This window comes from Metarhizium robertsii, assembly GCF_000187425.2.
Source record: "Metarhizium robertsii ARSEF 23 chromosome Unknown MAA_Scf_1, whole genome shotgun sequence".
Lineage (NCBI taxonomy): Eukaryota > Fungi > Ascomycota > Sordariomycetes > Hypocreales > Clavicipitaceae > Metarhizium > Metarhizium robertsii.
In genome coordinates this window covers 770289-784659 of record NW_011942149.1, presented here as the reverse complement: position 1 = coordinate 784659, position 14371 = coordinate 770289, and the positions used below count along the sequence as shown (strand labels likewise).

Genomic DNA, 14371 nt, shown 5'->3' with positions numbered 1-14371 from the left:
GTTTAACCATGTTTCCCAGAGCGAAGTTGTCAGTCTTGGATTCTTCTTCCGGGAAAAGCATCGATTTGTGTCTCATTGCATAGGCAAAAGTTGCCGATCAGACAAGCGTCACACGAAACAGTACGTGCAGCAGTGCCTGGCGGAGCATTAATCATTTCGTTAAATTCTTGCAGCTTGCAACAAGAAATGATCTGATGGTTCGTTAGGCAAAGGATTGCTTGTGGGCGACAGCTGGCGCCTCCAAGTATGCCACGGCTTTCTGCACCATCTCGGCAGGCACTACGACCTAGTACGTACTAACTTTATGTCGAGATGCATAAATTCATTTATGCGTCAAAGGAGTTGGTACAAATTCACAAAATTTGCTCTAGATTAATAGAACAAGGACCTACTGATTAGTAGAACGCCCTCCCAGCTGAGGAATTCAGCTGACAAACCCACCCAGAGCATGCAAGGGGAAACAGGTTACATAGATAAAAAAAGTAACGACGAGTATCTCCGGTTAAATTGATACCATTTCAAGGTGTTACAATGCTTCATCTTGAGAAATGTAATCTTCTATAAATGAGTTCCCCAACGCTATAATGCTAAAATGACTCTGAGCAACTCTGTGCCACGGTATTTCACAGCTTCCTCCGTCAGAGACACCTTGTCCTTGTGGTTTTAACCTAAGGACATAATCGTGTGGTCATACTAAACACGGCAAGACTATTAAAATCACCATCATTTATGCACTCGACTTCGTAGTTGGTGGTCTCTGAGTGCAACCAACAATACAGCTAACGCGATATCGTATTTGATGTATTTCAAGCAGCCTCAACCAACACTCGACTTCTTCTGACCCTTCTTTCTAACATCAGCAGACTTCGCACAGCCAACAGTATAATGGTACACAAATCGCATCCTACTTCTTCGTCTTTCCTTTGGTTTTGGTTTTGCCCTTGCTCTTGGGCGGGTCGTCCTCGTCACCATCTGCGGCAGCTTTGGCAGACTTCTTGGCGGGTTTCTTCTTGGGCTGCTTGATATACTTGTCTTTCTTGAGATCAACTTCATCTTCGTCGACGTCTGGAACTTCAGCCGCCTGTCCATCGTCTTCCTCTTCAATAGCTTCTTCCAAGTCGGGCACTTCCTTTGTCTGCTTCTTGGGTGCAATAACATTGCTCGCTTTCATAAACGGGACAGGGTGATTCATTGAATTGTATCTTGAGGCACGTCAGTGGTTGGCTCTACTTCTTCATATCATCATGCTTCAACTTACGTTCTCGTGAAGGCAGCCTTTGTCTTCGATTCAATAGAAACCTTCTCTTCTGTCATTGGTCCAACTCCAAGCTCTTGAATGGCATCAAAGTCTTCTCTGGTGAGGAAGTAGCTGTCCATGAGACCAATGACCTCGGGCACCGCATCCGTTCCTTCATTTTCCAAGCGGTTCACAAGCTGTTTCCAGAGCACAGGTAGATACTGCTGTCGGACCTCGTTGTGGTCGCCCGAGGAGTTGAGACGCATGTGCGAGTGAATCTCGCGGACATATCTGCCCAGTTTGCCCTGCTTGCTAAAGTTGCCCAGCCAGGACGTAAAGTTGGATCCCAACAGCTGTCCAGAAATGAAGCTTGCTGGTCGGACGGTGCTGAATACCGCATGAGTAGGCATCAGACTCCAGTGTTGCTGAGGGCCGTGAATCATGCGATCAACGAGGTCACCGTCGCTGATACTCTCAGCTGCCTGATCAAACAGCTCCAGAGCTTTCAACTGTTCCTCGCGCTTATTGTATCCTTTCCCATTCAGTGCCATTGGCTTGGTTCGTAGATAGTTCTCTTGGATCATGAGGAAGCTGAACTCGTGATCGTTAAAGTACAGTTCAATCTTGTCATTTAGGGTTGCCTTGCTCGCGGGGGCGAAGAGACCGCTTCCCAGCAACTTTTGGCAAATATCCCAGGGCTTTAGGATCACATGCTTCTCCCAAGCCTTTGTCATGGCCTTGCCCTCGTCAAAATTCATGGTCGTTTGGTCGAGTTTGGCGGCGGAAATCATGTTAATGATTTGTCGAATGTCCTTGTTGCTGCCTTCGATCAAGGCATCAACTACCGGTGGAGGGAGCTTGAGGCCCTCGCGGTGGCAGATGGTCATGATTCTCGATCGCACTTGGTCAACTGTCGGTCTGTTGAATCTGATATCAAAAGCAACGTGGTCAAAGGGCTTCATCTTCGGGAGCCGGCGTTCGTTACAGATGAGGATCAACGGGACCTCCGTCTTCTTGCAAAACTTGGCAAGAGCTCCAACACCACCTCGGTCACCGGCGGACATGCCATCCACTTCGTCCATGACAAGCACGATCTTTTTCTTGGCCGCATCAACGGACTTGCCATCGCCAGCAAAGTATCCCAACAAGGAGGTGTTATTCATAACATCGCTCACGCCGTTTTCGACCAGCTTCTTGCTCCTTACATCACTTGCATTGCTCTCCAAGACATCATAGCCTTCCAGCTTGGCGGCAAGATGAGCAGCAGTCGTTTTGCCAATGCCTGGCGGACCAGAGATGATTATGGCCCGCTCTCCGCCTAGACCGTCTGCGCCGCGTCGCTGAAAGTTGTACTTTTTAGCCTTGGGCCAATTTCGAAGCCATGTTTGAATCTTTTCCACCTGAGCCTTGTTGCCGCAAATATGGCTCAGTTGCGTAGGGGCATACTTGGATGTGAGAAGCTGGGCGGCTTGGGCTGGCGCAGGCTGAGGAGGAGGGCCAGCAGCACCGCGGGCGCTGGCTGCTTCTTGAGCTGCCTTGGCAGCTTCTGCTTTTCGTTTCTTTTCCTCCGCCTCCATTTCCGCAATCTGCTGCTTCACTTTCTCCTCTTCCGCCTTTTTCTTCTCCTGCGCTTTCTGTGCCCCCTTGCCAGAGCCACCATAGGCAGGCAATTTGCGAATAAGGTCAAACAGACCGTTCTCGTCAATGGTCTTGATACCATGAGACTTGATCTTTGCCAGCTTGCTGGGCCCGGCATCATCACCAAGAACAACAAAACTCGTCTTGCTGCTTGGCTGACCTGTCACTTTACCGCCATAGCGCTTGACAAGTGCTTGAGCTTCATCCCGCCCGATCGTCTGCAAGACACCAGTGAAGACAAATGACAAACCAGAGAGGCACTCTTCCTGGCCTTCTGGTAGGTCGGCTGACGCCACGGGTTGTATTGAAGCATTGCCTCCTCCAGCAGCAGCTTTCCTCCAGTCAAACTTGGCGTCAGGGTCCTTTGGGGGTGGTGTTGGCGGTCTCACAGTGGCTACACTATCAAGGATATTTTGGATCTCCGAGTCTTCAGGCTCATCTGCCTTCTTGGCTCGAGGAGCACGTGGTTTTGTCGCGGTTGGTTTCTTCCGAGGCAACTCCTCCTCTTCCTCTTCCGATTCCTGTTCCGGAGATTTTCGCTTCCTGCTGGCCGCTGGCGTAGCTCGACTGTTGGCTTTTTTGTCCTTCGCCGTTGCGGCCTGTCCACGACCGGCAACACGTTTCGGTTTCGGTAGTACCTCTTCTTCGGACTCTTCTTCAGCATAGTCATCGTTCTTACGTTTGTTTTGACCTTTGACATCGGCGGCATAAATATCGTCTCCATCGTCATCTCCATCATCCATGTATGCATCGTCATCATTGTCAACATGATGCTTCTTGTAGGATGTCGTGGGCTTCTTCTTCGCTGGTGACCCATTTTGTACGGCTGCATCTGGCTTTTTATGTCGTGGACTTGCTCTGACAGGTATCTCCTCCTTAACTGGCGTTTTTGAGCTTCCCTTCTTTGGTGTTGATTGCTTGGAATTCGCCCTCTTCTTAGATGAAGCAAAGTAGTCGTCTGCGGAAATAACGACTCCTTGCGGTTCCAGATCACTACAAACATCAATCCCATGAATTGACTCAACGGGGAAATTGTATATACGCACGTCTTCTTTTTCCTAGGAGCAGCCTTTACGGCTGGTTTGGTTTCCCTGGGTTTTAGTTAGTCTACTGTACGCCAATCGTGAAATCATGATTATGACGTACACAACTTCATCCTCATCGCTGTCTTCGACAACCTTTCGATTTTCTATACCACAAATTAGATAGGAGCATGGAGTGCACCATCGATAACAATCTTACTCGTTCGCTTTGATTTGGGAGCATCTTCACTCTTGGTCGGTGCGGGCTTGGGAGCTGCACCACCCTTGGGGGTGAAGAAGGACCGGATATCAGGCATACTGCGATGGGATAGAGTTGAAAATTTTGTCAATTCCAACAGAAACTCAACCAAAGGGCATCAGTACCCTTTTCATGGTCATTGAGCGGTGCTGCCTTGAGAACGAGTCGTCGTGATGTCCAGGCAGGCAATTGAGGAGCAGCATAGAAATTGTCCTGTGACGTGCACGTTGCTCCACTAGCGGACGCGAAGCTGACGCGAAGTCTGTGACCTGAGCTTAATTGGCACCAGGCAAGTGCTCCAGTCTCGACCAGTGGTGGGGGCCTGAAATTTCTGGCCGCAACCAATAGGCTACACGGCATTGCTAGGGAAGATTTTCGAGAGCTCTTGATATGTGAGAGCGTCTGTCAACGGCTAATTTCCAAACAATGGCGTCTGTCAACTCGTCAGCATTCCTCAATGCCTTCCGAGGGCTGAGAATTTGTGCTTCGGTACCCCTGCGACAGATTCGAACTCCTATTTTACGTCAATCAAGGACTCTCGAGGCGGCAGGGCGGCTCCCAAATGTCCGGGCTTTTTCTACCACATCCCCCGTCCTCGGGACGTGGCTGGAACCAAGTTTGAACAGAAAGAAGAAGATGGCCAAGGGTCGCCCGCGAGTAGCTACGGGCGGATCAACAAAGGGCACCACTGTCATTTGGGGCGACTATGGTCTGCGCATGATTGACCACCACAGAAGAATCAGCGCCAAGCAATTGAAGATGGCTGAGGACACAATCAAAGTGCGACTTCGAGGCGAGAAATACCGATTGTACAAGCGAAAGTGTTGCAATGTCGGTGTCTACGTCAGCGGTAACGAGGTGAGCAGAAGTTTTTTGCACGGGGTCCATAGGCCTGTATACTAACGTTTTCAGATGCGTATGGGTAAAGGCAAAGGTTCCTTTGATCACTGGGCGACGAGAATGGCCGTGAGCCAGGTGCTTTTTGAGATCAAGGGGCGAATTCACGAGCAGATTGTAAGAGATGCTTTCCGTCTGGCAGGAAACAAGTTGCCTGGTAAGTCTCATTTTCTCCCAAGCTACGTCGAATGGTGCGGCTAACAGCATGTAGGCCAGTGGGAATTTGTCAAGAAGGGCGACGCTCCGGTTGTTGGGATTACGAAGTTGGATGGAACTACTTTGGAGGATTTGAAGCGACCGAGGAGACAAATCGCACCGACCGAATTGCTTCAGGCCTCTGCTCCTACGCCTGTTACCGAAGCTGGCAGCACGAGTGACGCTTCTCGTTCGCCGTGAGAATTCCCATGGTACCGCCAAATTATTGTACAACAAGGGACAAGGCATGTAATATAGAATTGTATATAAAGGCGAAAGCAGAGGTGCAAGGGGGTAGAATATATTCCCAGATACTGTACTTGCAGGGTTTGTTTTGCTTGTAATATGTGCTACAGGCTCCTTGAGCTCTACTCGGAAACGCAAGGTTCTCATGCAAAGCAATTTTACTCAACAAAAAAATAACATCACCCCAGTGATACGCCTAATGCCATATTCTCTTATAAATGTAGTTTGTTGTATTATACGTAGTACTTAGGAACCTAGTAGTACTAGTAGGAAAGTCCGTGTAGAGTAGTGGGTCCTACCGGTACGTACCATCCCACTTACAGAAACCGGCTGCACTTAACGCGCCAACGCGTCTCCCCAATCTTCAAAAAGCTTCAAACCTCAACCCACCACGCATCACCATTGCACGACGCCAACCGCAACAATGGCCCTCATAGTCGACAAGCATCGACCACGATCCCTCGACGCTCTCACATACCACCCAGAGCTCTCCCACCGTCTTCAATCTCTAGTTAGCAGCTCCCGTTCCTCCAACGCTGTCACTGACTGACCGACAAAATCAGGCACAAAGCGGCGACTTCCCGCATCTCCTTGTCTACGGCCCCTCGGGCGCCGGCAAAAAGACCCGAATTGTAGCTACTCTCAAGGAGCTCTACGGACCAGGCGTAGAAAAGATCAAAATCGACTCGCGCGTCTTCCAGACCACCAGCAACCGCAAGCTCGAGTTCAACATTGTCGCATCCGTGTACCACCTCGAAATCACACCCTCCGACGTAGGCAACTACGACAGGGTCGTCGTGCAAGATTTACTAAAGGAGGTCGCGCAGACGCAGCAGGTGGACCAGTCCGCCAAGCAGCGGTTCAAGGTCGTCGTCATCAATGAGGCGGATCAGCTCTCGCGAGATGCGCAGGCGGCGCTGCGTCGAACCATGGAGAAGTACTCGCCCAACCTGCGGCTCATCCTGCTAGCGAATTCAACGGCAAACATCATCGCGCCGATTCGGTCAAGGACACTGCTTGTGAGAGTTGCCGCCCCGACGCACGAGGAGATTTGCAGCGTGTTGGCTATGTCTGCAAAGAAGGAGGGTTGGGGGGTGGTCAAGGGGTTGCACCAGAGGATCGCCGTGGAGAGTGGGCGGAATTTAAGGAGGGCGTTGTTGATGTACGAGGCTGTCCACGCGCAAAAGTACGTCTTTTTTTTATTTTATTTTTTTCTCGTTTCTCCTTCCACAAGTCTAGGTTACACTGGTACAGGGGTTGCTGACTGACTGGGCGGGAATAACAGTGAGAAAGTGTCTGAAGATACGCCCATACCTCCAGCAGACTGGGAGGCTTTAATCGGCCAAATCGCCAAGGAAATAATGGATGAGCACACGCCGGCGCGAATCCTGCAAGTCCGCGCCAAGTTCTACGACCTGCTAACGCACTGTATCCCGCCTACGACGATTCTCAAAACCCTCACGTTCAAGCTCCTTAACCTAATTGACGACGGTCTCAAGGGCGAGGTGATTCAGTGGTCTGCGTTTTATGAGCATCGTATTAAGACGGGGACAAAGGTGATTTTTCATTTGGAGGCATTTGTGGCCAAGTTTATGCGTATTCTTGAGATGTATCTCATGAGTATGGAGATGTAATATGTAGATTAGCTGGGCGTTTAGGGTTGGTTCAATCGCAATGACGGATGGATGTCATGTGCTGGCAGATGTTGCTTCTGCGAATTGATGACTAGGCGCAGCTGATGGGCCGCGGCTACAGTTGGGCAAGCACGCCGCTGTGTGTTCTGCATTGGCCATTAGCAGAATGCAATTGAAGGGACCGGAGCAAATGGTACAATCTATCCAGCTCAAGCCGAGCCCAGTCACGCGGTTGTGGTCATGTAACCTAACCGCTGAAGCGCTTTTAAATTTCCCTCATTCCGTTTCTGGTACTCCGTACACCGAATGCGACTTCCTAGGCCCCCTGGTGGTAAAAACGATCCAACTATGTATCTACTTCAATACCTAAAGTACCTACTTTAGTATTGCTTAGTTGGCAGGTCATTCCGTAGACATAGTTTCGTATTCGGGGCCTGGAACACGGGGAAGGACGTTTCTCAGTTCTACACATCCGTTGCCAAGCTCGAACACGGCCCCAAATAGGCCTTCTAGCTGTGCGTCTACATCATCATGTCTGTCACTTGACATATTTTTCCGGACCTCTCCATGCCCAGGACCGGTTGGACCCCGACATCCAGGGGAAAGGTCTTGGTCTGACGTTTGTGGAGACTAGCGGACAGCGGAGGACTCGGGAGCCTGTTGAGACACTTTGATCCGGGCCAATGGATGTCGGAGGATGTCTGGTTAGCGATAGTCGATTCGATAGCGTTGTGCATGTTCCTGTACGATACTGCTGTTTCGGGTACCAGAAGAACTGTCTTTCCAGCCAGCACCACACTCTCCTAACATGAGCGCACGTGCATCATCCTCCTTAAGCATCCAGAAGGGTTTACGGTTTTCAGCCGGCTGGCCGCGGCACTTACACGGTACATCGCCAAAGGGAACTGGTTAGTACTTATACGCACCCCGAATGTAACTACGTAGTAGGTAGGTGCATGTGCGTTGGCTGGGAAAATGTCTAGCTAGTCTACCTAGTGGCGCCGAGCAGGTAACAGCAAGATCAACAGCTCTGAATGCACACAGGAGTGCACATGAGTGAAGGATGTCATGTCAGTTCTAGAAGCGGGGATTTCGTCAGAAGACGGTGCGAGGCAAAACGCAACTGGTCAGAACGGGACATCCTGGCACGACGCCACGTACATACCTTGGTTCCTAGCATCTAGTATGTCGATTGTACTCAAGTAGGCAGTACTAGAGTTATGTTAGTGCGTGCTTGGCGATAGACGTACAGATCTTGTAGAGGCCAAGTTGATGCGGAGGGGTGGCGCGTGAGGTGCTACGACTGAGACCGCAAAGCTGATCTCTTCAGTTAAACGCTATTCTGTGATCCAACACTTTGCGTGGCGAGGTGTGCGTGGCGGCTGACTTCTCGTTACGCCATGATGATGCATTGCATCAAGTGCTTATGCTTGCGAGTAGCTTCATGCTGGACATTGATTCCAAGTGCCGAGGCAGGCTGGCCATGACGACGTGGACCTGCATGCGGAAATTTAAGTTTTGTTCTGGAATTAACTTGCAGCGACGAGTTCTTCGAGTGCAGAGATAAGATGGACCAATATTGGCCAACGACAACTTCATACCGTGAGAATATTATACCTTGATTCAGTACTGTGCAGTATCTCCAGACCAAACCAGACCAGCTTGACCATTTGCCAGTGGATAAAATAGGAAGGCGACAGCCAACAAGAGACCAGATTGTACAATGAGTTGTTTTCCTTATGTTGCAAATGGACAATAGCCCCTGCGTCTTACCCACAAGGACGGTTCAGACGGGGGCAAAGTAACCGCTTTGGCAAAAGACTGCATACTACCAATAAGACGAGAAGCGAATAAGATGGTTGGATAGGTTGTGATGAGCAGGGTAGGTTGGATATGCCGGTTGTTACCATCGGCCAGGGGCATGGGGAAAGAATTTTGATTCTGGCCGTGGGGACCCTGGTTACGTACCTGCAACATGAAAGTGGGGAGAACCCATGGTATCTCTTTGTGTTGACTGCAGACGCATGCTACCACGACGGAAAGGAAAGAATTTGCGCAAGTTGAAAATGGAATGGAGCCTTGTCGAATCAATGACTTGCAAGAGGTCAAGGTTCAATACTGGCCGGCTCCTTCCCTTCAGTGTCGTCTTGGGAAGCTGGGGCAAGCCTACCCGGTCGGAAAGGGCAAGACCCCGGATCTGAACGAGGCTCCGGCAGGACCAAGGGATCGGCTGCAGCTGCGCGCGAGTGATGGTACTAATAACTTCTGCCCGGCGTCCCGGTTGTTCCGTACCCAGTTACTCCGGCCTTGGTACTCCGTACTGCAGACATAAAACGTCAAGATCAAGACATGGGAGATATTAAGTGTTTGGCGCAGCCGCTCGTCCGCCGCCCGACAGATCTGGATCCGACTCGGGCGAAGGCAAGAACAAAGGGCACGGGCGGATGCCTCCACCCGTGGTATGAAATAATACTAGTAGGCCTTGACCTGGGGGCCATTGGCGCCATGATGGGCTTGCAGCAGAGGGCTTGGAGGCTGGAGGTCTCGGGGGAAAGGATGGTGTGCTGGAAGGGTTTAGTGGCTCGAGGTTAACGTAGCGTAGCGTAGTCCAGCTTAGCTTAGCCTAGCCTAGCTTCGTTTTTAAAGTCTAGCAATGTTGACTGAAGCGCTGCTCCTGATCAAGTGGGCGGTGCGTGCCTGCCTGCTGAAGGTGGTGACAGTGATGAGCTCCTCCGTACATGTACTGCGGAGGTGGCTACGTCCTGGTTGCTGCTGGTTGCAACTGCCCTGTCAGATCCAGTTTCGAATATTAGATGGAGCCAGACGGGTCAATTGGTCGAATCCCGCGGCCTCCAGCAAGCCACAGGCATCTTCTGGATCAAAGGCGACATCTGGACAGCCCTGCACTCCATCCTCCCTACTCCCCAGCCCTGCAATCAGCATCGTGTGCTCGGCAAGGTGGATGTCGATGTGCAACTCTGGGAGACAGGATTGGACGGCAAATGGCAGGTTACGGAGCAACCTGTCCCAACAACTCCAGGTTCCAGCTCCAGGTTCGGCTTCCACTCGCCCAGCCGCGCCAACTACCTAGGTACCTGGGTAACTGGAGTCCTGGAGCGGTCTTCCTCCGCAATCGCAACGCACACAATATCGGACTACTACAAACCTTGGGGAGGTTTGCCGTGGCCGAGACATGAGCAACAGCGTACTTCTTGGCCGGCTGGAGGAGGGGCAACACCGGCGGGTTGTGACGGAGTACGGGAGTACATAAGAGATTCCAATCCCCCATGTACACGAACAGTCTGCTCCCCCTCTTCCCCTTTGATCCTCTTCGTCCTGCGCTCCTCCTGTCGTCCAATATAATATTCTTAAAGCAGCAAAGAGGCAATTCATACAAGTCATCTACCAGGAGCAGTCGCGGGGCCTGACCACTCGAGTTTGTTGCGGGAGCGCAGAGCAACAGGCGCAGACCATCCAACTAAAGTTCATCCAAGTTCACGATCGGCAACGTCGCGTCTCTCTGACGTCGCCTCAACGACAACCAGCCGCCTCTGAACCCACTCAGCAAGCTTCAGGCGATAGCCATAGCGAGTCGGCCACTACAAAAACGAGCTACCCCGCGCCACCACTCCAACTGGCCTGAGTGTCGCAGTTCTTCTGCAGTTGTCTCTCCTAAGAGCTACAAGCTGCAAGGTGACTCAGTGACCAGCGTACACTTCAACCGGAGCTGATTCGAATCGCATCCCGTCGCATTCATTCGTCACAATGTCTGAGGAGAAGAAAATCCCCAAGGTCGCTGAGGCGCACCTGGTCGACACATTCCGTAAGTGAAATAACCCAATTCGCGAATAATTGGCGAAACACGACAAAAAAGGGAAGAGAAAAGTTCATGAGGATCACTAACACGTCTCTTCCTGCAGACCCGCCCGAGAAGATGCTCGCAAGTACGCAATTTGCCCCTCCTTCTGCAACATGTTTTCTCGACCCCACTTCCACACTCACGCCTTGCCAGTCACTCCCCACGTAGCAGTCGATGGAGCTCATCGTGGGAATCTCGACTGTGATCACGCCTTGTAATGACTAGCTGCTAACCTGAGTCTTTTTCTCTCCCTATAGAACACCCGAGCAAACTCCACCTTGCCAGTAAGTTGCAATTCCATTTATCCTTCGGTTTCCTCGGCCCTGAATCTCCCTGGCCCAGGGTTCAAGGAAGCCTCACCACATTGCGCCATTCCTGATTCGGCCCAATTCCGGTCGTCCGTCCAAACACCCCCGTTTAGCCATGGAAGATGTCCATGTTAAATGTGCGCTGACTGTGAGCTTCTGCTTAAATTACAGACATCGAAGAATATCAGAAGCTGTACAAAGAGTCCATCACTAACCCCAATAAATTCTGGGGTGAGCGCGCCAGGGAACTGCTCTCATGGTATCGAGACTTTGAAACCGTCTCAAGCGGTACCCTAGCTGACGGCGATGTCAAGTGGTTCCCGGAGGGCCAGCTCAATGCCTCATACAACTTGGTTGATCGCCATGCTTTCAAGGATCCCGATCGCGTCGCCATCATCTACGAGGCCGATGAGCCGCAGGATGGCCGCAATGTCACTTACAGTGAGCTGCTGCGCCAAGTCTCCAAGTGTGCCTGGTCTCTAAAGCAGATGGGTATCCGTAAGGGTGACACCGTCGCCATTTACCTACCCATGATTCCTGAGGCCCTCGTCGCTATTTTGGCCTGTGTGCGTATCGGTGCCGTTCACTCCGTTGTCTTTGCCGGCTTCTCTGCCGACTCCCTGCGAGACCGTGTTCTTGACGCTCGCTCGCGTGTTGTCATCACTACTGACGAGGGCAAGCGTGGTGGCAAGCTCATTGGCACCAAGAAGATTGTCGACGACGCTCTCAAGCAGTGCCCCGATGTCACCAACGTCCTCGTCTTCAAGCGCACTGGCGCTGATGTGCCCATGCAGGCCGGCCGTGATGTCTGGTGGCACGAGGAGCTCGAGAAGTGGCCCAGTTACATTGCACCCGAGGTCATGAACTCCGAGGATCCTCTCTTCCTTCTGTACACCTCCGGTTCTACTGGCAAGCCCAAGGGTGTGCTGCACACTACTGCTGGTTACCTGTTGGGGGCCGCCATGACCGGCAAGTACGTCTTTGACATCCACGACGGTGACCGTTACTTCTGTGGTGGTGACGTTGGTTGGATCACTGGCCACACCTATGTCGTCTACGCCCCTTTGCTGCTCGGTGTCTCTACCGTGGTGTTCGAAGGCACCCCTGCCTACCCGAACTTTTCACGATACTGGGATATCATTGAGAAGCACAAGGTCACTCAGTTCTACGTGGCTCCCACGGCACTGCGTCTGCTGAAGCGCGCTGGTGACGAGCACGTCAAGGGCGACATCAAGCATCTGCGTGTTTTGGGTTCCGTTGGTGAGCCCATTGCTGCTGAGGTGTGGAAGTGGTACTTTGAGGTCGTTGGTAGGGAGGAGGCCCACGTTGTTGACGTAGGTGATGATCTCGGTCACGTCGATACTCACTGGATAAAAACATACTAACTAACATCCATACAGACATACTGGCAGACTGAGACCGGTTCCCACGTCATCACTCCACTTACTGGCATCACCCCTACCAAACCCGGTAGCGCTTCGTTCCCCTTTTTTGGTATTGAGCCCGTCATCATCGACCCCGTCTCCGGCGAAGAGATTCACGGCAACGATGTTGAAGGTGTGCTTGCGTTTAAGCAGCCGTGGCCCAGCATGGCCCGTACTGTCTACGGCGCCCACAAGCGCTACATGGACACTTATTTGAACGTCTACAAGGGCTATTACGTACGTCTTGCTTTGCGTCACACCAATATGAAATACACTCTCCTAACATTTTCTCAGTTCACTGGTGACGGTGCTGGTCGTGACCACGAAGGTTTCTACTGGATCCGCGGCCGAGTCGATGACGTTGTCAACGTTTCTGGCCACCGTCTCTCCACGGCCGAGATTGAAGCTGCCCTCATCGAGCACCACGCTGTTGCTGAAGCCGCCGTCGTGGGTGTTGCTGATGAACTCACTGGCCAGGCTGTCAATGCGTTTGTGGCAGTCAAGGACGTTGACGTAGTCAATGATGCTCTCCGCAAGGAATTCATCATGCAGGTTCGCAAGAGCATCGGTCCGTTTGCCGCACCCAAGGCCATCTATGTCGTTCCTGATCTGCCCAAGACCCGAAGTGGCAAGATTATGAGAAGGATATTGAGAAAGATTCTCGCCGGCGAGGAGGATCAACTTGGTGACATTACAACCGTACGTCGTATCCTCCCACCCCGTGTCCCCTCTCAAACGATTGTTGGACCATGACTAACTAACCTGATTCTCAGTTGTCCGATCCCTCTATTGTCGAAAGAATCATCCGGATAGTTCACGAGGCCAAGGCCAAATAAACAAAAAGAGACGGGGAAAAATGAACAAATAAAACCAAATAAAACTACACAAGAAACGAAAAATATTGATGGACTAATGATGTAGCTGATACCACTTGTGTGAACGGCGACATCTTGAAACTGGAGATGGCCGGATAAGATCTTGGTTGCTTGAATGGTTTAATGCTGTTGAAGCTCTGTACTGTATTGTGTGCCATGTATGCATTTGCCGTGTTTTTGAGGGGACATATCGGCCTCACGTTGACAAGTAATATGAAACGCCGTGAGAAAGATCGGCGTTCTTTTTTGGCAAGTTATGGCTTTTGAATCGAGTTTATGTCAAGCTGCAGATCCAGGAATGGAGTCATACGTCGCAGATTCCGATCATCATCTGCCACAAACAAGCGGCAAACAGGACAGGATTCCCTTGCCTTAAGTAGAAGCTAGAACCGCCAGAACCGCTAGAACATAGATGTTTTCTTATCTCAGATGCCGGTGCAACTTGGGTAATAGCCTGTGAAATGTGCATACCTATGACGGAAGGTGAGTGACAAGGCGTATTGCATATATACCTAGGATGTATATATTTATCGTGTACAAAGTAGTTTGGTACTCTAGAATACATTAGTTGAGGGTCCTTATTGAACACAGAGCCATACACTCCGAGCGCCAGCCGTCGAAAAGGTGCATTGCACAGGACTGCTCACGAATGAATGCCCACCAGAGATAGATATCTGGGAAGACCCGGTGGAGTTGCTCATGTTTGAGCATGGTTCCAGCTTCCGGCCGACACCAAGACAGCCGGAGTAGGGAGCGCTCAGGTGGGCGGTTCGGGCG

At 51.3% G+C, this 14371-nt stretch overlaps 4 protein-coding genes across 4 annotated transcripts; 3 read left to right on the top strand and 1 right to left on the bottom strand.

Moving 5' to 3' along the window:
- Window positions 1-904: 904 nt before the first annotated feature.
- MAA_07632 (replication factor C, subunit 1-like protein) lies at window positions 905-4214 on the bottom strand (the record flags this gene model as incomplete). The annotated part of the gene is made up of 5 exons (XM_007825630.1): window positions 905-1202; window positions 1259-3868; window positions 3922-3966; window positions 4022-4064; window positions 4118-4214. The coding sequence occupies 5 exons, from the start codon at window positions 4212-4214 to the stop codon at window positions 905-907; spliced, it is 3093 nt and encodes a 1030-aa protein (XP_007823821.1).
- A 368-nt stretch (window positions 4215-4582) lies between these two features.
- MAA_07633 (uncharacterized protein) lies at window positions 4583-5449 on the top strand (the record flags this gene model as incomplete). The annotated part of the gene is made up of 3 exons (XM_007825631.1): window positions 4583-5014; window positions 5069-5210; window positions 5265-5449. 3 exons carry the CDS (start codon window positions 4583-4585, stop codon window positions 5447-5449), a joined length of 759 nt encoding a protein of 252 aa, XP_007823822.1.
- A 469-nt stretch (window positions 5450-5918) lies between these two features.
- MAA_07634 (replication factor C subunit 5) lies at window positions 5919-7128 on the top strand (the record flags this gene model as incomplete). The annotated part of the gene is made up of 3 exons (XM_007825632.1): window positions 5919-6005; window positions 6058-6680; window positions 6780-7128. The coding sequence occupies 3 exons, from the start codon at window positions 5919-5921 to the stop codon at window positions 7126-7128; spliced, it is 1059 nt and encodes a 352-aa protein (XP_007823823.1).
- Window positions 7129-10893: 3765 nt separating this feature from the next.
- On the top strand, window positions 10894-13555 carry MAA_07635 (acetate-CoA ligase; the record flags this gene model as incomplete). The annotated part of the gene is made up of 7 exons (XM_007825633.1): window positions 10894-10951; window positions 11049-11072; window positions 11245-11271; window positions 11467-12629; window positions 12696-12956; window positions 13014-13418; window positions 13493-13555. 7 exons carry the CDS (start codon window positions 10894-10896, stop codon window positions 13553-13555), a joined length of 2001 nt encoding a protein of 666 aa, XP_007823824.1.
- Window positions 13556-14371: the final 816 nt, after the last annotated feature.